At 38.7% G+C, this 22,825-nt stretch overlaps 1 protein-coding gene across 3 annotated transcripts in view; it reads right to left on the reverse strand.

Annotated features, from left to right (window-relative positions):
- Positions 1 to 22,825, reverse strand: part of C12H9orf85 (chromosome 12 C9orf85 homolog) — a 128,548-nt gene that overhangs the window by 39,141 nt on the left and 66,582 nt on the right. The window contains exon 4 of one of the 3 annotated variants that reach the window (XM_058695702.1): positions 21,625 to 22,639. The exons of 1 other annotated variant lie outside the window; for it this stretch is intronic. In XM_058695702.1, coding sequence (XP_058551685.1) covers positions 22,492 to 22,639 — 148 coding nt within the window. In that variant the 3' untranslated portion in view covers positions 21,625 to 22,491. Of the gene's footprint in view, positions 1 to 21,624; positions 22,640 to 22,825 lie in introns of those variants that run through there. One more of the 3 variants, XM_058695701.1, reaches the window with a different exon arrangement.

The following is a 22,825-nucleotide window of genomic DNA, read 5'->3' on the forward strand; positions in this document are numbered from 1 at the left end:
TGATGGCTCGGAGCCTGGAGCCTGTTTCCGATTCTGTGTCTCCCTCTCTCTCTGCCCCTCCCCCGTTCATGCTCTGTCTCTCTCTGTCCCAAAAATAAATAAAAAACGTTGAAAAAAAAAATTTAAAAAAAAAAAAAATAAAAAACAAAAAAAAAAGGATAATGTTACCTGTCTTTTAGGAGTGACATGAGGAGTACGTAAAAGTAAATACAAAACAAAAAAACCCAGAAAACCCTAAAAAGTACCTGGCACACAGCATCCTTTCTTCCTTTTCCTTCCCACTTCTTGCTAACTGTGCAAGGTTTCAGTGATCTGTTTCTCAGTTGAAACCCCTGTACCACATGCTTAATCAAACCCAGACAATCTTTTTTACTGGATTGGATTATAAGTAAAAATATATAAATACAAATAAACAACTTTACTGAGAAGTAATGGATATACTACAGCTAGCATATATTTAAAATGTACAATTTGGTGAGTTTAGACCTATATATAAATCCATGAAACGCTCACCATGATCAAAGTAATAGACATACCCATCACCACCAAAACTTCCATGTGCTCCTTTGTGATTCCTCCTCCCAATCCTCCCAACTTCCCTCCTATGCCACACAACCACTGATCTGTTTTCTGTCACTGTAGATTAGTTTGCATTTTCTAAAAATTGTATATAAATAAAATCATACAGCATGTACTTTTTTATGTCACTCCTTTCATTTGGCACAATCATTTTGAGATTCATTTATATCGTTACATGTGTCAATAATTCACTCCTTTTTATTGCTGAGTCGTATTCAATTGCATGAATTGCAAAGTTTCTCTTTTCACCTTGTGATGGACATTTTGGGTTTTTCCCCAAAACATTGGGGAATGTTGGGCTCTTGTAAATAAAGCCGCCATGAACAATTTGGTGTACATACAGGCTTTCATTTCCCTTGGATAAGGACTAGGATTGAAAACACTGAGCCATAGCCTAAGTGCATGTTTAACTTTTCAAGAGATTGCCAAAGTGTTTTCCAAAGTGGTTGGTTGTTTCATTTTACATTCCCACCAGCATGTGTGAGCATTCCAGTACTTCCTCACTGTTGCCAATACTTGGTATGGTTAGTCTTTTTAATTTGAGCCATTCTAGTGGATATTTAATAAATATATATTTTAAAAGTTTATGGGTCAGTCATTTATAACACAAAGGATACTCATAGCTGAATTAGTGTTCATATTAGCTGTAAGCCCCTATTTTCTTTCCTTCTTTTTTTTTTTTTTTTTTTTTTTTAATAGAAATCCTAAGCCTGAGACTCCTAAGTCCCAAGTGTCAACGTCTGGACTTCTGAAACTAAGTATTGAACCTTCTAGATTTCCTCTAAGCCCTTGTCTGATCAATGGAAGTGAAAGAGAAAATGAGAGAAGGCTAAGCTATTTGATTACTTATTTACTGTTTTTATCAAGTTCCTAATGTTTATTTATTTTTTTAGTTTTTATTTTAATTCCAGTTAGTTAACATACAGTGTTCTGTTAGTTTCAGGTGTACAATATAGCAATTCAACACTTTCATATATTGCCCTGTGCTCATGTTTTAATTTGTTTCTTGTTTTACACAAATGTCCATATCAGAGCTAAAGGCTGGCCTTTGTTGTGGGCAAGTGGGGCAGTTGGCAATGATGGCAGCCAAATAAGGGGAAGTCCATATTGTTCAACTTATGTCTAGTTCTGTCCCTGCCATTTATGGCCATTCTGTGCATAGGTAGGCTCATTGAGAAAGCATCAGAGTAGCTGGAGAAATAAATCAACTAGTATCCATGAGGCACGTGGAGGCTCAGTCAGTTGAGCATCTGACTTTGGCTCAGGTCACGATCTCACGGTTCATGGGTTCAAGCCCTGCATCGGGCTCTGTGCTGACAGCTCAGAGACTGGAGCCTGCTTGGGATTCTGTGTCTCCCTCTGTCTCTTCCCTGCTTGTGTTCTGTCTCTCTCTCTCAAAAATAAGTAAACATTAAAAAAATTAGAAAAAAATCAACTGGTATCCAGATGACAAGTTATCTGGTCAACCCACCTATTACGAGCATCTTCTGTAGTATATACTCTGTCTCTGTTCTGAAACATACCTTAACATACTTCTCCTGCCCCCGTGCCTTCATGATACTATTTTTCCTATATTGTTTTCCCCAAGCCCCTAACAAGCTGGACAATCTGTTTACTACAGTTTTTGGATCAGCTGAGATCTGAACAGTCTCTTTTTTCACACAAAGTGACAACCGGGTGTACTGTTCAAAGTTCTGCCCACTGGGAGGATTTCCCTTCCCCATGATCTTTCAGGGCCACCATCAAATGAAGCTGTACACCGGATGCTACAGATGCATATCAGAAGATCCTACAGTATACCAGACCCATACTCCTTCATCAAGTGGTCATAGAAACCTTCCCCGGAGACCATGCACATGCAGTGAAACAGGGGACCAGGCAGTGTAGGAGGCTGAGTCATCTGCTTGGCAGTTCACTTGACCCTTGGATCTGCTTGGCAGTTCACTTGACCCTTGGATCTGCATGGGACTGACTGCATGTATCTCACTTCCATTTATAATGGATTGCTGCTGCACATACGGAGTTTGATGGTTCAGTGGAGGCTCCCATTCGTGTTGGGTAGTCTGGGTCACACACATACATGATGGCCCATGGCGAGGCTTTCAGTCTCTACCAAGCCACAGGTGCAAGCCAGAGCTGCTTTCAAAGGGTGATAGTTGCCAGCAGGCTATGAGTTCCCTACTAGGGATTGCCAGAGGTTCCATAAGGCAGTCTATCAGTCACAGACATTTTGAATATCATTGGGTCTGCTAGGCCATGAGGCTCAGGTGGCATGGAAGCTTGCACCATAGTCTGCACCTGCTTCAGAATGCTTTCTTGCTCTGGATCTTACTCAAACTACTAGCCTCACAGCTTGCTAGGTAGATGGGTTGGAACACCATGCTCCAATGTGGCATACATTGCTTCCAAAATCCAGAGAACCAACGTACGTTGTGCCTTTCATGGTGGTAAATGCAAGATACAGCAACTTGTCTCTCACTATAAAGAGATGTGCCCCAGACTGTTGCACCCCTTCAAGATATCACACATGTGGCAGGCTCCTGAACTTCCATAGACTTTATCTCCTACCTTCTGGCATAAATGGGATTTACTAAGACATGTAGGATACTTGCTACTTCACTCTCCCCAGGTCCAATTAGCATTATGTCATCATTGCCTTGGGTCAGACTGATGTGAAGTAGACTATCAAGATGACCAAAGTCCCTTTGGACTGTTTTACAACAGAAAGCAGGAGAGTTCACATGGCCTGGAGGCAAATCAGTACAGGTATACTGTTGCCCTGCCTTGCAAAGGCAAACTGCTTCAAAATGCTTCTCATTGTTATTAATGGTAAAGATGGGAAAAAAGCATTTGTTAAGTCAGTAGCTATAAATGGATACATGGGACTACATTGATTTGTTTTAGTAATGATACTGCAGCCAGGCCATGGTTCTGATGGGCATTACCATTTGTTTAAGTTTGCAGTGATATATAATCATCTCCATAACCCATCTGACTTTTACACTAGCCACACACACAGTGGAATGGGGATGTGATAGAATCGTATCACTGCATCTTTCAAGTGTTTGGTGCTTGCACCAACCTCTAGAATTCCTCCAGCGACAGGGAACGGCTTTCGGCTTACTGTCTTGAAGGGGTGAGTTGTGTAATTGCAGAATTTTCGCTTGACCTTTTCTATACCAGTAACCACAATGTCATCTGCTCAGCAACTATAGGAGATGTGCTCTCTTCCTTCGAAAGCTTCCACCCAGGCTTTCTTATTATCCACTTAAGTTGGAAACTCACAGTTACATATCTCCTTTATCCTCTATACAGTCTCTAGGACTATTAAGGAAGCCAGATGGCTCCATGATCTATATAATCATTATTACTGTGAGAAGTGAGATGATTCCTTTTCAGAAATACCAAATAAAAGCAGTGCTGTCTACTTAACAATAGGTTTACAACCTATTGGAAATACGTGTGAACCCCCTAACCACAATGGAGTGCCAAGCCCTTAGACACTTCACTTCCTGGTTCTTCTTCCCCTCTCCACTTTGCGGGTTTATTTTTCACGGGCTTTGCGATGAGCATGCGCCAAAGAACTGAAGTCTCTGCGACACCTCAGGGAATGTACATTTGTTCCGGTCAGACTGCTTTTTGGCCTTACATGGAATGGGCATAGGCGACTTCTGGGTAAGGCTGTACCTCTGAAGTACTCAGCCAATGAGGAATCAGAGGAGGGACTTCAAGCTAGGAGATAAATGGCCTGCTGTAACCAACCAGAGTGTGCCTGTCCCTCAGACACCCACTCTTGCAAGATCCTTGATCAGTTTCACTGTGCTCTAAGTCTCTGAGTCCCTCCTTTGATTGGGTCAGTGAGCTTATTTCTCACATTACCACCATAATGAGTGAGTGCCACGCTACCTGATCTCCCAATGCCTTGCCCTCCTCCTGTGCCTTATCTCATACCCACGCAGTGATAATCTGAATAAGCATAATGCTGCTGTATACCAGGGATTATGTGTCCCATTTTCCATTGGCAAATAAGTCATCGCAATGCTCTTCAAATAGATGGGCAACCCAAACTCAAAATCCCATTCTAAGTGTCTATTTTCTGGGAACATTTGTGAGAGCAATTTTTTATGTCAATCAAGATCTCAGGAAGAAAAAGATAACACACTAAAATTGGATAGTTTAGGGGCACCTGGCTAGCTCAGTCTATACAGCATGTGGCTCTTGATTTGGGGGTTGAGAATTCAAGCCCCACATTAGGTATAGAGTTTACTTAAGAAAATAAAGAAAAAAATAAAGAAATTGGATAGTTTAAGGAGTATTTTAAAAAGAGACTATTTACCAGGAACTGACTAGGGTAGAGGAAATCCAAAAAAGCATAGTAGAGTATCCTGAGGCTAGAAAGAACATGACATCATTACCACCTCTAGACCTCAGGGAGCAATGAGAATGCCCTTCTGAAGAGAGAAAGGTTTGTATGTACAGAATCATCAGACTATCTCTCTACTTATCCTCAGCCTACCCATGGGGACCACACAGGAAGTGAGCCAGGGGAAGAACCTGGACTTGCCTTTCAGGGATCCCCATTACATGATTCCAATTGGAAGCCAAAAGGTAAGGACACCCATGGATATAACCCACACAATCAGCCTGCCAGGTCACAGAATAGGGTGCAGCAGGATAGAGAGTAAATCTAGGACAAATGGAAGATGGTCTATGGTTTTAAAAAATTAACTTGTGTACATTTATGTTCAGTTCCCCCAACTAGATTGTAAACCCCTTGGGGCAGAGACAGCCTTACCCTTCCGTGGATCCTCCCAAAGCACCTGGGACAGTATGGCATGAGTGAGTGAATGAAAGTACTTCAACGTTCATAGCCATGCTATAACATGTCCATAAACCAAGTTACAGAGCATAATAAAAAAAATTATCTGAAGGAAAAATCTGCCCTCTGTAGCCTACCCAATTCCCAAGAGATTGGTACATAGTGGAACAGAACATAGTATTACAAAATGACTGGATCAGATGAAACTCTGACAGCATTTAATATATTCCCAGCTGAACAAAGATTTCAGCTGTCCTTGAGTTATTTCATAGGTAGGCGACAGCCAGTCCAGCCCCTGCTTTTGATTAGCAGGGCTTCAGATGAAATCAGATCACCCAGCTTGTGGCTTTTAAGTAATAGCTGAGTAATGGATAGTAATTTCCCATCTATTAGGCTAAGTCTCCCTTTCCAATAGGTTTCTGTGCATTCTGCTAAGTGACTCTGATTTTCATTTTTTTCCCCCTGAATGCCCTTCTAACAAGCCTTGTTTTGACAGTCAATGGTTTAATACAATTTGCCAGGATTTGTTTTTCTCTGCTACAGATTGATTCTTCTTATCTCACTTTGATTTGTTAAGGAAGCATTTGACCTCCTATCAGTGATAGGAGAAGCGTTGGTCTTTTTCTGCGGATGATAAAGAAGAGATCATTTTATTAGATTCTATTACAGAATTTGAAGAGTAAGGAACAGAGAGCAGTGGCTTGCTGTAAGAAAATCAATCACCCAAATGTATTCCTGCAGAATGTGTGCCCTGGACACATACAAGAGTCAAAACAAAGAAGGGCTTTTTTTTTTTTTTTTTTTAACAATTTTTTTTTAACGTTTATTTATTTTTGAGACAGGGAGAGACAGCATGAACGGGGCAGGGTCAGAGAGAGAGGGAGACACAGAATTTGAAACAGGCTCCAGGCTCTGAGCTGTCAGCACAGAGCCCGACGCGGGGCTCGAACTCACAGACCGCGAGATCATGACCTGAGCCGAAGTCGGCCGCTTAACTGACTGAGCCACCCAGGCGCCCCAAGAAGGGCTTTAAATACAGTGATCACGCCATTACCTTCTCAACTTGGGGCCATATAGATTGACATTTTAACTTAATATCAACAAGAAATCAAAGTGCTATGTTCATCTCTCATGACCACAGATGGCACAATAAATTAATAGTTTAGTGAGTGATATTGGGCTAGTGTGCCAATTTTTCCCCTTGAGGATTACATTTCAATTTTTGTAAGTCTTTACAATTGAGGAATAACATACATACAGGAAAGTGCAATCTTAAGAGTATAGCTCAGTATACATCTATGTGTATTTATGTACCTAACTATCACCAGATCAAGAAGAACATTTCCAGAATCCTAGAAGTTTCCCTTGTGCTCACTTTTAGTCCTACCTCCAAGGGTATCCACTATTCTGACCTCTATCAACACAAATTAATTTTGCTTGTTTTTTTTTTTTTTCATTTAAGTGGAATCATACATTATTTCTATTTTGTGTCCAGTTTAGTTTTTGTTCCTCATTGAATTGTGAGATTCAGCAGTATTGTTGTGTGTTATCACTAGTTTATTTACGTTCACTGCTCTGGAATATTCTATTGTATGTATATACCACAATTTATTTATTCATTTTATCATTGGTGGGCATTTAATTCCCCTCAGTAAAATTGCACAAATTGCAAAGAAATATTTAACAAATTGTATTCAGATACAAATCACAGAATAACCTCTTACCAGAAATTAAGAGATACACTTTCCTCCTCTTATGCATTTCCACTGGCAGTTTTGAAAGTGCCTTTCTTTATCATAGCAACACCTAGTGGCTTAAGAAGGCTATAGGTCTGGATGTGTGCATTTACATTTGGAAACAGTGACTTTTAGTTGTAATAGACCTCGGATAGCATCTAGATGTCCATTAGAACCACGTAACAACCTCTGGGCCCCACTAGAAATCATTTAAATCAGAATCTTTGGCGGGGAGAGTCCAGGATTGGTAGGTTATAAAAGCTGCCTAGGTGATTTTAATGCGTAGCCAGGGCTGAGAACTACCAATCTAGAACAGTTTTCGCTAAACATCATAATTCCCTGGAGGGCTTGTCCAACCACAGATTGCTGGACCCCGCCCTGAGTATATTTCAGTATGTGTGGGTGGTGCTCCAAAATGTGGGTGCTATGTCTCTAACAAGTTCCCAGGTGGTGCTGATGCCACTGGTCCTGGGACCACATGATGAGAACCAATAATCTAGACCAACTCTGTTATTTTACACGAGCAGAAACTTCAGGGCGGGCATTTGAAGTAATTTGCTGGAGTCAAAGTGCCAGTTAGTGACAAAGTTATAATTAGAATGGAGCCTCACTGTCACTTTTCCTCTCATCTGATAGAAGTATAATTAGGTATCTCTGAAAGTTACATCATCTGAGTCTACGTTAAGAGACAGACTACTTCCCTCCAACAAAAACACAAAATAAGGAGATGTTTAAGGGGTGGGTGGGAGTAACTCTTTTCTATAAACCTCTTTGTAAGACTTAATCACTCCAAAGAAGTGAGGAGATCACACACTAAAGAACCAGGACTGAGAAGGCCAGCAGGGATGGGAAACAGAGTCAGCTTGAACTCTGATCCTTGCTCAGGAAAGGATGCACCTCCCTCCTTCCACCACCCCTCAGAGGTTAAGTTGCTGCAACCCAGAAGAGCCATGTGGTCACAAGTCACCTGATCAGGAGTCAGGAGACCTCTCAGCCAATAATTTGTTTCTCCCACATCTCTCTCATAGTACAGGAGTAATCTGTATTGCTGTATTTCCCTATGGCTCTTAAATGTCACCCACATTTGTCCCTTACAAAACAATGCTTCCAAATATGGCAGGCTTCTCCCTGACATTTACGGCCCACACCTGAGGTTTAGATATCTCTGTGCCTAAGGGCCCATAGTACCATGTTGTCGAGAGGGGTGAGCCCATCGTTCCAGCCGTGCTAAACACGCCGTAATGACAAATGCACCCACAGCCTGGATGCTGGTCTGCCAAGCCATTTTGGCCTGCCTTACTGGCTCCCCGAACTACAATGATCGTTATCAATACATCAGGAGAGCTTTGTCCAAGGGGCTAGATGATTAGTATTTTAAATACAAACCACAGGTGATTCTAATGTAACCCAGGTCTGGGGACCACTGCCCAATATCATATTATTGAGGAAGCATTAATCTCAGTTGATGTTCTTGTGGGGGTGGGGGCGGGTTAATAGCATTATACAGTGATCTTCATAGCATCTATACTTTTGGGTACTGGACAAAATATTTTCAGCTCAAGATTCAAGCAGGAATGAGAGCACCTGGCTGGGTCAGTCGGTAGAGCATGGGACTCTCAGGATGGTGAGTTCGAGCCCCAAATTGGGTGTAGAGTTTAATAAATAAATAAATAAATAAATAGGGGCGCCTAGGTGGCTCAGTCAGTTAAGTGTCCGACTTCAGCTCGGGTCATGATGTCGCGGTTCATGAGTTTGAACTCCGCGCTGGGCTCCATGCTGACAGCTCAGAGCCTGGAATCTGCTTCAGATTCTGTGTCTCCCTCTCTCTCTGCCCTTCCCCAACTTGTGCTCTGTCTCTCTGTCTCTCTGTCTCTCTCTCTCTCTCAAAAATAAACGTTAAAAAAAATAACAAACAAATAAATAACTAATAAAATCTTTAAAAAAAAAAAAAAGATTCAAGCAGGAACAAATTCATTCTACCAAATGGAAGAGACAAAAGAAACTGCATCAGCCAGAGACTGCAGGTATAGGGCATTTGCATATAAGATACAAAAAGGTATTTTCTATAAAAAAATAACTGATGCAGACTCATTTTTGAATAAAAACAAGCAAAGATATTAAGTATTCTCTGATGGGGAGCAAACAAGCAGCCAGTCCAGAAAAATCAGAGCTGATATGAGAATCCACATTTGACTTTTTTGGTTTGCTGAATCTACAAGTTTTCATTATTGAAGGTAGATCCAGTTATTTTTTCTTTCCTTCATGAAGACCCTAGTGGAACCACCCCCTTCACACGCGCGTGCGCTAATGCATTTACTCATTGAAATCCCACTTCAACTTAACGATAAATGAAGGCCATCTCCCCACATTGCCAGGGGTGCCGCACCCCACCCTCCCCAGTCGTTCGAGACATGCACATAGCATACCCACCACAGAAGAAAAACAGAAATTCCTAACAGAAAACTTTATCCTGTCTTACCTACTGAGCCAACGTGCTGGACTACATGCTCTCTACATGTCTTCCAATTCTAAAAATTTACTCCAACAAAACTGTGCGCACAAATGGTTGCTCCAAAACTTTCATAAATGATGCAGCACGTAGCTGGAGGTGTAGTAGTTTGTTAGGCTTCAGGACTCCAAATCTCCACGGCTACCAGATGGATTATTGTGCCTGCACACTATTAATTATGTAATGTGAAGGATATTTTTAAATTGAGATATATTTATTTTTCATACATATAATATATATTTTAAAAATATATATATGTATATATAATATTTAATATATATATATATAAAACAAGTCACAGACTGGCAGAAAAATATTTCCAAGTTATAGCTAGTAAAGGATTTGTATATAAGATATATACAAAGAAATCTTACAACTCACTAATAAGAAAACAAGACAATTTTTTTAAAAGTAGGCTCCAGGGGCGCCTGGGTGGCTCAGTCGGTTAAGCGGCCGGCTTTGGCTCAGGTCACGATCTCGTGGTCCATGAGTTCGAGCCCTGCGTCGGGCTCTGTGCTGACAGTTCAGAGCCTGGAGCCTGTTTCAGATTCTGTGTCTCCCTCTCTCTGACCCTCCCCTGTTCATGCTCTGTCTCTCTCTGTCTCAAAAATAAATAAACGTTAAAAAAAAATTTTTTTTAATAAATAAATAAATCAAATAAATAAATAAAAGTAGGCTCCACACCCAATGTGGGGCTTGAACTCATGACCCTGAGATCACAAGTCACATGTGCACGAGTTGCATGCTCTACCGACTAAGCCAGCCAGGCGCCTCAACCCAATGTTTAAAGTAGGCAAAATAAGGGTGCTGGGCTGTCTCAGTAGGTAGAGTATGCACTGGTTTTATTCTCAATATATTTTTTTTTTAATTCTAGTTAGTTAACATATAGTGTAGTATTGATTTCAGGAGTAGAACTCAATGATTCATCGTAAGTGTTCAAGCCAGTGTTCATCGTAAGTGCCCTCCTTAACACCCATCAACCATTTAGCCCACCCTCGCACCTCACTCCATCAACCCTCAATTTGTTCTCTGTTGTTAAGAGTCTCTCTCTCTCTCTCTCTCTCTCTCTCTCTCTCTCTCTCTCTCACAAAGAGAATCTCAAGCAGGCTCCACACCCAGCAGAGTCCTACACTAAACTAACTGAGATACTCAAGTGTCTCTTATTAAGAGTCTCTCATGGTTTGTTTATTTGTTTGTCTTTAAAGAACTTTTTAAAAAGATTTTATTTTTAAGTAATCTCTACACCCAACATGGGGCTTGAACTCACAACCCCAAGATGGAGTCACATGGTCTTCCAAATGAGCCAGCCAGAAGCTACCCTTTCTCCCAACCCACCCCATGCAACCCTTGACCTTGGGTTCATTGAGCTGAAGCCTCACGTTGGGCTTAGAGATTACTTTAAAAAAAATTAAAAGTTAAAAAAATAGGCAAAGTGTTGAATAAACATCTCACCAAAGATGACATACAACTGGTAGACAAGCATATAAAAGGATGCAGAGTCAATAATATCGGTAGTCATTAGGAACACACAAAAACCACATTGAGACTCTAGACCCATTAGAATGGCAATAATCAAAATGGATTAATAATTACAAATGTGGAACCTTCTCAGTGGGGAACCCTCAACATCGATGGTAGGTGGTATAATGGTGTGGCTGCTTTGGAAAACAATTTGGTAGTTTCTCAAAAGTTAAACATAAATTTACCACATGACCAAGAGAGCTCACTCCTAGGTATATATACCCAAGAAAAATAAAAACATAGGTTCACACAAGGATGCACAAACGTTCACAACAGAATTATTCACAATAGCTATAAAGTGAAATTGAATGAGTAAACAAAATTAGTATGTCCATAGAGAGGGGTACTATTTAGTAAAAAAAAAAAAAAAAAAAGAGAGAGAGAGAAAGAGAGAAAAGGATTAACTTCTGATACATGTTACAACACGTATATATGTCAAAAGTGTTATGTTATATGAAAGAAGTCAGACTTGGGGCGCCTGAGTGGCTCAGTCAGTTAAGTGTCTGACTTCAGCTTAGGTCATGATCTCATGGTTCGTGAGTTTGAGCCCCATGTCAGGCTCTGCACTGACAGTGTGGAGCCTGCACGGGACTCTCTCTCTTGCTCTGGCTCTTTCTCTTGCTCTCCCTCTGTCCGTTCCCCGCTCATGCTTTCTGTCTTTCAAAATAAATAAATAAACTTAAAAAAAAAAAAAAGCCAGACTTAACTACATATTTTATGATTTCATTTATATGGAAGGTTCATAACAGGCAATTTTATAGACTCAGGAGATTAGTTGCCTGAAGCTGGGGGTGGGAATGGGGAATGACTAAAACTGGCCACGATAGATCTTTTTGAGGTGATGGGAATGTATTAAAACTGGATTGTGGTGATAACTGCACAACACTGTCAATTTACCAAATCATGAATTTTACACTTAAAATGGGTGAATTTTATGGTATGTAAATTATACCTCAAAGAAAAAAACATTTAAAAATTACATAGACGAAATTATCACTATGTTATGGAAGAAGCTTTCATAGAGTGTTACAGGATTTACAGCACAATGAGGCTGATAGTTTTATTAGTGGTTCCCAACCATTCCCAGGCCGAGAATCCCTTTTTAAAATGAAAAACAGGGGCGCCTGGGTGGCTCAGTCGGTTAAGCGTCAGACTTCAGCTCAGGTCATGATTTCGCGGTCCATGAGTTCGAGCCCGGCATCAGGCTCTGTGCTGACAGCTCAGAGCCTGGAGCCTGTTTTGGATTCTGTGTCTCCCTCTCTCTCTGACCCTCACCCGTTCATGCTCTGTCTCTCTGTGTCTCAAAAATAAATGTTAAAAAAAAAATTTTTTTTAATAAATAAATAAAATGAAAAACAGTGACAGCCTTATGTATTCTAATTGAACCTTTAGTATAAATCGAGGAAATACATAGTTTCAAGAATACTGTGAACTCAGTAATAATTTGAATTTGCATTAACTAATCATATCTACTGCATATAAAAAGAGGAGACAGATATGCAAGACATATTATTATTCAGTCTACTAACAATGCTGAGTGTACATGTGGAATTCATGGGCTTCGTGCATAATGGCAGAGTCAGCGACCCCACAGTTGAAACTCCCTCAAAATTTTTTTGCCACCCGATGCAGCAGTGAATAAAAAAACCAAAAATACTACTTTTAAGTTCAATTCCATGGCGTGTGTGGTCCCCTCTTCAGTCAGTTTACAGTTGGGAAGAACAGGATTGACTTCTGGACCGTAGGCTTGTCCCATGTGTGGGCAAAATGTACTTGACAAGTGGGTCCCAGAAAGAGAGGAAGTCATATGAATGGAAAAATACAGAAAAGTTGACTGGTCGGATGCTTTGTCCAAACAAATAACGGAGCTGCTTTGGGATTCCTGTTTTGTCTCCAGTCTAGCCCCCAGGGTCTGTTTCGTTGCAACCTATGTGTCACCACCGTTCTACAGCACTAACCCCATATTAATGACCGTGACTATGCAGAGACAGCATGCCCCCATGCAGCTTCTCTCCTCTGGGATTTTCATTTGCTGGAGGATATCCTCTCAACTTTACTGACCGTAGCACAGCATCATTCGGTATTTCTGGAACCACCGACTGAGGACTTCCCATGTTTAAATCAATCACTTAACAGGATCTGAAATGTACTGTTTTCAATGCCAAGAAATGGATTCCAAAATCGTTTCCAAATTATTTATAAGAAACACTTGTTTGTTTCAGTAAGTCTTGTTTTTGTCACCGTCCACTGGCAGGCCACTCACGCTGCACCTGCCTTGTTCAGCTGGCAGTCACGAGTGTTGCAAAGGCGAGAAACATAGGAGAAACTTATTTTTAAACAGTGTGTAACTAACTGTTCAGTTGCACTTCCAAATACTATGTTCAGTATGCTTTGGGGTGACGCATAATAAATACACTCTTCTTCCTGTGTTACCAGATGTTCTGGACACTCTGTAGTTGTATTAATTATGTTTTCTTTTCCCCCCAGAATAACAATTGGATCTATTGCTTTAGAGTACTTCCCCAGAAAACATACTGAGTATACTATTTGAAAGTGTAAATAACAGAGTTTAAAAGTCAGCTTATCGTCTGTTTCCTGAGTTTGCGGACATGCTGTAATGTCCGCTGCTGAGAGACATCAGTTTTGTCCCATAGGAGAACATCTTCCTAACCTCACTGGTCCTGGCTTTCCTCAGGGCCAATTCATTTCCTATATTGGTCATTTAGGTCGTTGTTCCCCATGTTACCATGATTTTTCTTTATCGTGTTAAAAGAAAAAAAACTCTCTTAGAGATTAAAGAAAATATTTTCCACAAATAAATCTGGGACTAGATTAAAATAAAAATAAAAAGTAGAACAAGGTCACCTGGGTGGCTCAGTTGGTTGAGGGTCCGACTCTGGACTTTGGCTCAGGTCATGATAAATAAAATAAATATTTTAACAAAAGTAGAATAAATAAGGTCATAATTACACAAAATTTATTTGTAATTTAAACATGCAAATTTATAATTTAAATAAAACTTCAGTGTAATGGAATATGCCTTTCCAATTAACATTCTTTTTCTTTTTTTAATTTATCATTGAGAGAGAGAGAGAGAGCACAGCTGGGGAGGGGCAGAGAGAGAGGGAGAGAGAGAATCCCAAGCAAACTCTGTGCTGTCAGCACAGAGCCCGACTGGGGGCTCAATCAATCCCCCAGACTGTGACATCGTGACTTGAGCCAAAATCAACAGTCAGATGTTCAACCAACTGAGCCACCCAGGCACCCCTAACTTTCTACTTTTAATTCATTATGTAATTTTAAAATATAAAATTTTTGATCATTTGATTATCGAAGTTTCTCAGAAAGTTTCTCTGTGTGTGATATTATAGTTAGCATTATGCCATTACTGAGTTTTATTTATTTTGTTTTATGTTTATTTATTTTGAGAGAGAGAGAGAGACAGTGAGAGAGACTTAGCATATGCCGGGGAGGGCAGAGAGGGAAAGAGAGAGAATCCCGAGCAGGTACAGTGCTGTCAGTGCAGAGCCGTATAGGGGGACTCCAACTCACGAACCATGACATCATGACCAGAGCCAAAGTCAAGAGGCAGGTGCTTAATCAACTGAGCCACCCAGCGTCCCCTACTCAGTTTTAACAAAGAAATGAAAGGCCGTTTGTAAACGTGTTACTGTCAGAAATATTATTTCTAAAGCCTGTCATTGTACACGTTTGTGTATGTTGTCACTGAAGGGTCTACCCCTTCCAAGCATTAAAAACAGCCAATAGCAGTTCTGACGCTTCTTGTACAAATGCTTTCATGGGGGGGCGGGGGGGGGGGTTGCTTCTTCTCTTTCAGTGTAATAGAATTCTGAATCAAGCTTTTTTTTTTTTCTTCTTTTTCCTAATCCAAGAATTTCCAGCTTACCTACTTCTCACCCCAACACAGCCTCTTAGGATAATTTAAAAGAAAATCTCAAAACCAAAATTTATAGTATTTATCAACATCATGAATGAGCACCTACTCTACCCAGGAGCTTCATGGATACTATATTTAACACTTCTGGAAATTTTATACTGTAGAAGTCACTATCCTTATTTTACAAATAGGTAACGTACACGTAAGGTAATGTCATAAAAGTAAGGCAGTTGGTCCAGGGTCATACAACTAGTAACAGGCGAGGTTGGGATTCAAATATCCTTCTGCCTCCAAGTCACTCTGCTTCCTACTCCCCTGAAGTTAAGATTTATATTGCTTTACTTCAAGACATGGTTTTGACAACATTATACTATTAAGTGCTTTTAATTTAGTGTTACAATTGTATTCAATTCAGGTAACGTTTACATACAGTAAGTGTTGAATTTTACATTTCTATTTGGGAACTTATGTATAAATAGAATTATATTTGACTATTTTTGAACTTAGGTATAAATAGAATTATAGAATATATAATCTCATTGTGTTTGGACTCTTCTGCTCATCATATCTGTGAGCTTCATCAATGGACAACGTCTACCTTTTAAAATGTTAATTACAACTTAATGTTAATTTTGAGTTCAAAGACATTTGATTCGCTTTAACATAATGAAAAAACTTGGGGTCCCTGGCTAGCTCAGTCGGTAGGAGCATGTGACTCTTGATCTTGGGGTTGTAAGTTCAAGCCCCATGTTGGGTGTAGAGATTACTTAAAAAAAAGTCTTCGAAAAACATACTGAAAAAATCTAAGTAGTATTTAAGAGTTTAAATATTTAATAATAAAATTTAATTTATATACTTCATATTAATATTTCTAGAGGTTACAGAAACTTCTAAACCAAATTTTGATGAAATATTGTATCACTTAATCAACTCTGAACACCTAGGGACTATTTATATTTTTACATTGAATATATATCTTAAAATCCTCCATATTAGTCCACATACTAACTATACATTTTATGATAATGCACATTTTGCCTTTGGAAGAAACCAATTTTAAGAGTATAAAATTTTTTAACTTTTAAGACTATATAGACATAAAAGGTACAACCTCATGTGTAATTATTATGTAGTGATACCTTTTTTTTCAATGTTTATTTATTTTTGAGACAGAGAGACAGAGCATGAGCCAGGAATGGGCAGAGAGAGAGGGAGACACAGAATCTGAAGCAGGCTCCAGGCTCTCAGCTGTGAGCACAGATGCCGGGCTCGAACCCACGAACTGTGAGATCATGACCTGAGCCAAAGCTTAACCAACTAAGCCACCCAGGGCCCCTGTAGTGACCTCTCTTGAAAGCTTGGTGCTTTAATTCATTAAAAAGTCTTATGTAAGAGATTTGGGCTAGCATAATCATTTCCATCTGTATAATTACTAACAAAAGTATAGGACTCATTAGTAGAGAGCTGAGTATGTAATCCCAATACACATCCCTGACTCCAAAAAGGTTGGCAATAAAAACCATGAAAGATGGTCTTCCAACATCACTATTCCATGCAAATCTGAACAGCGTGAGTGACAAAATTCTAAGCCACAGCCATATGGAAGATATCTACACCTTTCTATTAAAAAATAATGTAGCTTTTGAACAGGGCAATCATTCAGTATACAACTAATGTTACAGGGGAAGGAAAAGACCTAGAAAGAGGGAGATAGTAAGGGACAGAGGGGTGTTCAAGTTAGTGATGTTACAAACTTCACTTAAGGAAAAAAAATGTTTAGGGACATGGAGTATGGGTAATTTTGGATAAATGTGGTTGAAATAATACAGGCTTTGGAGCCATATAGACTTGGTTTGAATCTTAAGTTTATTACTTATTATCTTTTTGACTGTGGCAAGTTAACCTCTGAACTTAGTTTTGCCACCTGAAAAGCTGAGAACACCTAACTCAGAACACTGTTGTTTATCTTACATGATAAAATACGTACACATGTACCAAGTACATATAAAAACTTTCTTTTTCTTCTCCTCGTAATTATTACTGTACTAAAAGATAATCACTGCAACCTACTGGATAATTCTAATGCAAGATAATCCCAATACAACCTACCAGATATATTCAGAATTGCTTGCAAACACCTATATTCTTTCCATAACACAAGCAGGTCTCACAATAAAGTGACATCACCTACTTAGAAAGATTACAGGTATTATGACTCAGATGTGGAAATAACAGTCACAGAAAGGAGTAGTATAAAAAAGTGATTTGAACTCAAGGGCATCAGCAATGAGCACTCTCCAGGGATGCCTGGGACCCAATGGTTCTTTAGAAAAAAAGCTCAGGATTGTCTGAAATAATGGAATACGAAAGCATAGCGGAGGACTGTCAGCACAGCCCTGGAATAGTAATAGTATGGAAAACAGTGGAATTATCCAGTCAGCAACTCACATACTATCCGTATGCATACTAACCCTAATATCCAGAAGGGTTTCTGAGATCAGATGATTGAATAGGTTCAAAACCGAGGCCTGACACTTTTTGGTTGTGTGCCAAATTACTTTGCCTCGATTTCTCATCTGTAAAATGTGGACAGTGATTGTTAGCACTACACAGAGCCATGATGAACATTTGATGAGCTTATCGTGGAGAGGGTTTAGTTTTGAACGGTACCAGGATACATTCCACACTTAATCCACATGCCTCTTGCCTTCCAGGAGGATACCCTTTCTTGGTTCTCCTTCTGCTTCTCTGGTCATTCCTTAGTCTCCGAAGCTGGCCACAGCCAGGGCACAAGCGAAGGAGTCCTAGCAGAGAACAGCTGCTGAGAGGCTTAGAGCCAGGCAGAGATGACAGAGGTCACACAGTGCTGGAGTCTGAGCTTACCCACATTAAGATCGCAGGAAATACATTTCCAAAAATAAAGGCCATACTTGAGGAATAAGAAGACAGGAATAAGGAATTCTAGAAATAAGTGCAAACGGAAACAGACCACCCCAGTAAAGCCTACACCCAAGTTCTGTTAGGACTAGGTTGATGTGACCAGTAATTCGTTTTTTAGAGGAAGCCTCTATAACATACCATCCACAATTTCTAGCATACAATAAAAATTATTAGATGTGCAAAGCAGGAGAAAGTGTCCAATAATCAAGATAAAAGTAATGAAAGTAAAAAAGGGTTTCTAAATAACTGTGATGAATATGTCAAAGAAAAAAAGAGGAAAAGATATGCAAGATAGGTAACATGGAACATTTCAACAGTTACAATCAGTAAAAAAAAGAACCGAATGGACATTTTAGAACTACAAAATCCAGTATCTTGAAATTAACAATTTACTAGCTGGGTTTAAAAGCACACTCAACACCTTAATCCTATTTATTTAGAAGACAATTAATGAATGACAAGAAAGGCTAATAGAAAACATACAAACTGGGGGCACTCAGCTGGCTCAGTCAGTAGAGTATGTGACTCTTAATCTTGGGGTCTTGAGTTCAAGCCCCACATTGGGTGTAGAGCTTACATTACCTCCCTGATGGCTTATGACTCTCCAACTTAATCCTTTCTTTCCTTCCTTGCTGTCCGTTGAACAAATCTGGCAAAATCTTGCCAGATTGTGGCTGTCTCCTCTGCCTGGGACATTCTTCCCCAATGTGTCACTCTGGGCACCTCACTTAAAAATCACAGCCCACTTCCCACCCACTTGTACACCCATCCCTAGGCTATCCAAGCTCTTAGAGTCCCAATCACTCGAGCATTCCTTATTTTTTTCCCACAGCACTTTTCACCTTCTAATATAATTTACTTCCTACGTTTATTGCTAATTGTCTGTCTCTACCCACTAAAAAGTCATCTCTGAAATGATAAGGATCTTTGTTTTGTTCATTGTTGTACCCCACGTATCTTGAACAGGGCCCTGCACACATAGGTGCTCAACGATTATTTGTTGAACGAATGAATGCTATTATTACATTGTCATTATTCTAAGCCTTTTTAGTCACCAAGTAAGTTCATGCCATGTCCTCCATCTAATACAGTTTTCTCTATTTACCTTTGGAACTGCTTTTGAAATATGATTAAGACTGGTACAGTAGCTCAGTAGTTAAAAAACAGACCCTGAAACCAGTTAACATGGATTTGCAACTAACAGGATTCCATATATATACATTCTGCATTCTCTCTCTCTCTCTCTGTCTATATATATATATATATACACACACACATACATATGGAATTTTTATATATATTACATTATAGATATTTATATATATGCAACTTGTAGAATGTAGGCAAACAACTAAATTGCTTTCTCCATTATTAATAATTACTAATCCATTACCAATTTATACATATAATCAAACAGTAGCAATAATAGCATCAATTGCATAGTGTTCTTATAGGTTCTAGGCATTTCACATATTAATGCATTTAATCCTCCTATCAACCTCATGAAAACCAAGGCACAGAAAGATTAACTAGTTTGTACCATGACATACAGCTTAGTAAATGATACAGCAGGATTTAGACCCATGCTGAGTTCCAATGAAAAGAAATTTTTAGATTGTACAAAATACTTCCTAAAAAATATAAATGAACTAAATGTAACAATTAAGTTTATGTTTGCTTAAAAAAAACAAGGCAAAACCTTTCTTACCACTAAAGACAGAAATGCAGATATTAGGATATGTCACTAGGTGATGCTCTTTGTTAAATTTCTCTCCTAAGAAGGTAATCTGAGGATTTATAACTTATTCAGATGGGAAAGAATTTATGCTAGGTCTAATAATTAATTTAGTTGGCTCTTTAACCACAAAAGTTACCTCAGCCAGAAAATAATTTTGTATGCAAAAAGGTAAGCCCACAAAATTATGGGAAACTTTCTGCAAAATTGTAACCTTAGAATACTGAGACTTCCTCACCATGAATATGGTATCTCTTTCTCCAGCATGAATACGGTATCTCTTTCCACTTATTTTTCTCTTCCTCCATTTATGTCTCCATTTTCCTCAACGTTTTAATAAGATTTTATATTCTTAAACAAAAAAAGCCATTAAAAATGGGAAGAGGGTTTGAATAGACATTTTTCCAAAGAAGACACACAGATGGCCAAGAGACACATGAAAAGATGCTCGAGGGGCGCCTGGGTGGCTCAGTCGGTTAAACGTCCGACTTCGGCTCAGGTCACGATCTCGCGGTCCGTGAGTTCGAGCCCCGCGTCGGGCTCTGGGCTGATGGCTCAGAGCCTGGAGCCTGCTTCAGATTCTGTGTCTCCCTCTCTCTCTGCCCCTCCCCCATTCATGCTCTGTCTCTCTCTGTCTCAAAAATAAATAAAACGTTAAAAAAAATTTTTTTTTAAAAAGAAAAGATGCTCGACATCACTAGCCATGCACCATGACTTTGATGCAAATCAAAGCCACAATGAGACATCATCTCATACCCTGTCAGAAGGACTACCCTCAAAAAGACAAACAGCAAGGTGAGGATGTGGAGAAAAGGGAACTCTTGTGTACTGTTCATGGGAACATCAGTTGGTGCAACCACTATGCAACCGTATGAAGATTCCTCAAAAACTAAAAAAATAGAAACACCATATGATCCAGTAATTCCACTACTGGGTATTTACCCAAAATACTAATTTGAAAAGATATATGCTCCCCTATGTTTATTGCAGTATTATTGACAATAGCCAAGATGTGGAAGGAACCTAAATGTTCATCCATAGATGAATGGACAAAAAGATGTGGGGTGTGTGTGTGTGTGTGTGTGTGTGTGTAACATATACATGCATACACATACATATAAATTATAAAATTAATAAGACAAAGACATATTACACACTTATCAAACTGACAGAAATGTAAAGATCAAGTGTTAGTTAAAAAGGATACACAGCACTGGAACTCTAATAGATTGCTGTGGGGAAAGGAGATAACAATTCTTCTGGAAAAATAGCTTGGCATTATACAGTAATCCTGAAGATGTACATAGCTGGATGGCCTGTACCGCTACTAAATATACATCTAATTGAAATTTATACCAAGAAACACATGTAACAATGGTCACAGCAGTATTATTTGTACTAGGAAAATGTTAAAATAACTCAAATGTCCCTCAGCATTAGAGAGAATAAATAAATTGTAGTATGTTAAGACAATGGAATAAAACACAGTATTGCAAAATGAACAAATTAAAGCTCTTACAACAATATGGATCAATTTCACATCCATGTTCTTTATTTCAATGAACAGACTTATACATGCATGTTATTTTGTATCTCTTTATAATGAAATAAAGTTCAAATCCAATGTCTGCCACTTATTTTTGAATGGTTCAGGAAATAAAATATGTATCTAATACCTAATGAGATATAATGAAAATGTAACAGATCAATTGTGAATCTACGGGAAGAATACACAAGGTTTCATTATACTAGTTTGCTGTTTTCTTTGGGTTTGAGATTTTTCAAAATAAAAAGATAAAAAAGACTAAAAATCAGACAAAACTAATTTATATTGTTTAAAGGAGTTTCTTCTTCTGGAGACAGATGTATTTTTCTTATAATTATTTATTAAATTACACATATGTATTTTATATATTTTTTTCTGTATGTATATTTCACAAAAGAAGAAAGGTTAAAAAATGTGATCCAGTATGTAAAAATACTTTCAAGAAAAACTGCTTAAATACACTTATTAAGCATTATTACAAAAAATAAATAACAAGTCTTTTATAAGCAAACTTTAAGTAAAGGGACTTTGTTATGTGGGTCATTTACTTGGGATCAATGTATCAAAAGGTGCTGAGGACCAATTTTTGAAGCTTGCACTATAGTTATATCATCTGATTTTTCCATGAGATAGTTCTTACACAAGTAACAATTCTGAATCTTGTTTAGTTTGATATTAGGTAGCACATTCTTCTAAATAATTCCCTTGAACTGCAATATGATAACCTAATATTCACTTTGGCAGGTACTCTGGCATATGCTACTTAAAAGTGTATTATAAGAGGGGCGCCTGGGTGGCTGAGTCAGTTGGTCAAGTGTCTGATTTCAGCTCAGGTCATGATCTCATAGTTTGTGAGTTCGAGCCCCGTGTCGGGCTCTATTCTGACAGCTCAGAGCCTGGAGTCTGCTTCAGATTCTGTGTGTCCCTCTCTCTTTGCCCTCCCCAATTTGTGCTCTGTCTCTCCCTGTCTCAAAAATAAACATTAAAAAACTTTTTTAAAAAAATGTATTGTAAGAAAACACTAAATGAAAGTTTCATAATTATCCAAGTATCATGCATAAGTTATATAGTCCATGTGTGAATTTTGCCTGTTTTCTATATAGGTTTTTGCTATTTTTCTCATTAGGATTTCACAGTATTTTTGTGTAAAACCCTCAAAAGTCAAAAGTTGTTCGGAATTTCATGTTTTCAAACTGACTTTGAATATATTAATCCCCTTGATTGTCTTTTGTGTCATCTAAATCAATATCAAAATCTAAATCATCATCACTTTCTTCTTCATTTCTTCTGCAACTTCTAGGGTTGGAATGTAGATTACTTTCAGGATTTTCTGTCTTTTCTGGTTCTTTATTAAACCTAAAATTGAAAAAAAAATTAAAACTTCTATTTATTTCTCAGGTTTCATTATTTAACTATAGAGTGACAAGAACTTCATACTACATTTCCTGATTAGGAGGAGCCTAAAAAAATAAGTATAGAGTAAAAGATCCTTGAAGACTAATATCAGTCAAGATCCAACCAATTATAATATTATTGTCAACA

This window comes from Neofelis nebulosa, chromosome 12, assembly GCF_028018385.1.
Source record: "Neofelis nebulosa isolate mNeoNeb1 chromosome 12, mNeoNeb1.pri, whole genome shotgun sequence".
Lineage (NCBI taxonomy): Eukaryota > Metazoa > Chordata > Mammalia > Carnivora > Felidae > Neofelis > Neofelis nebulosa.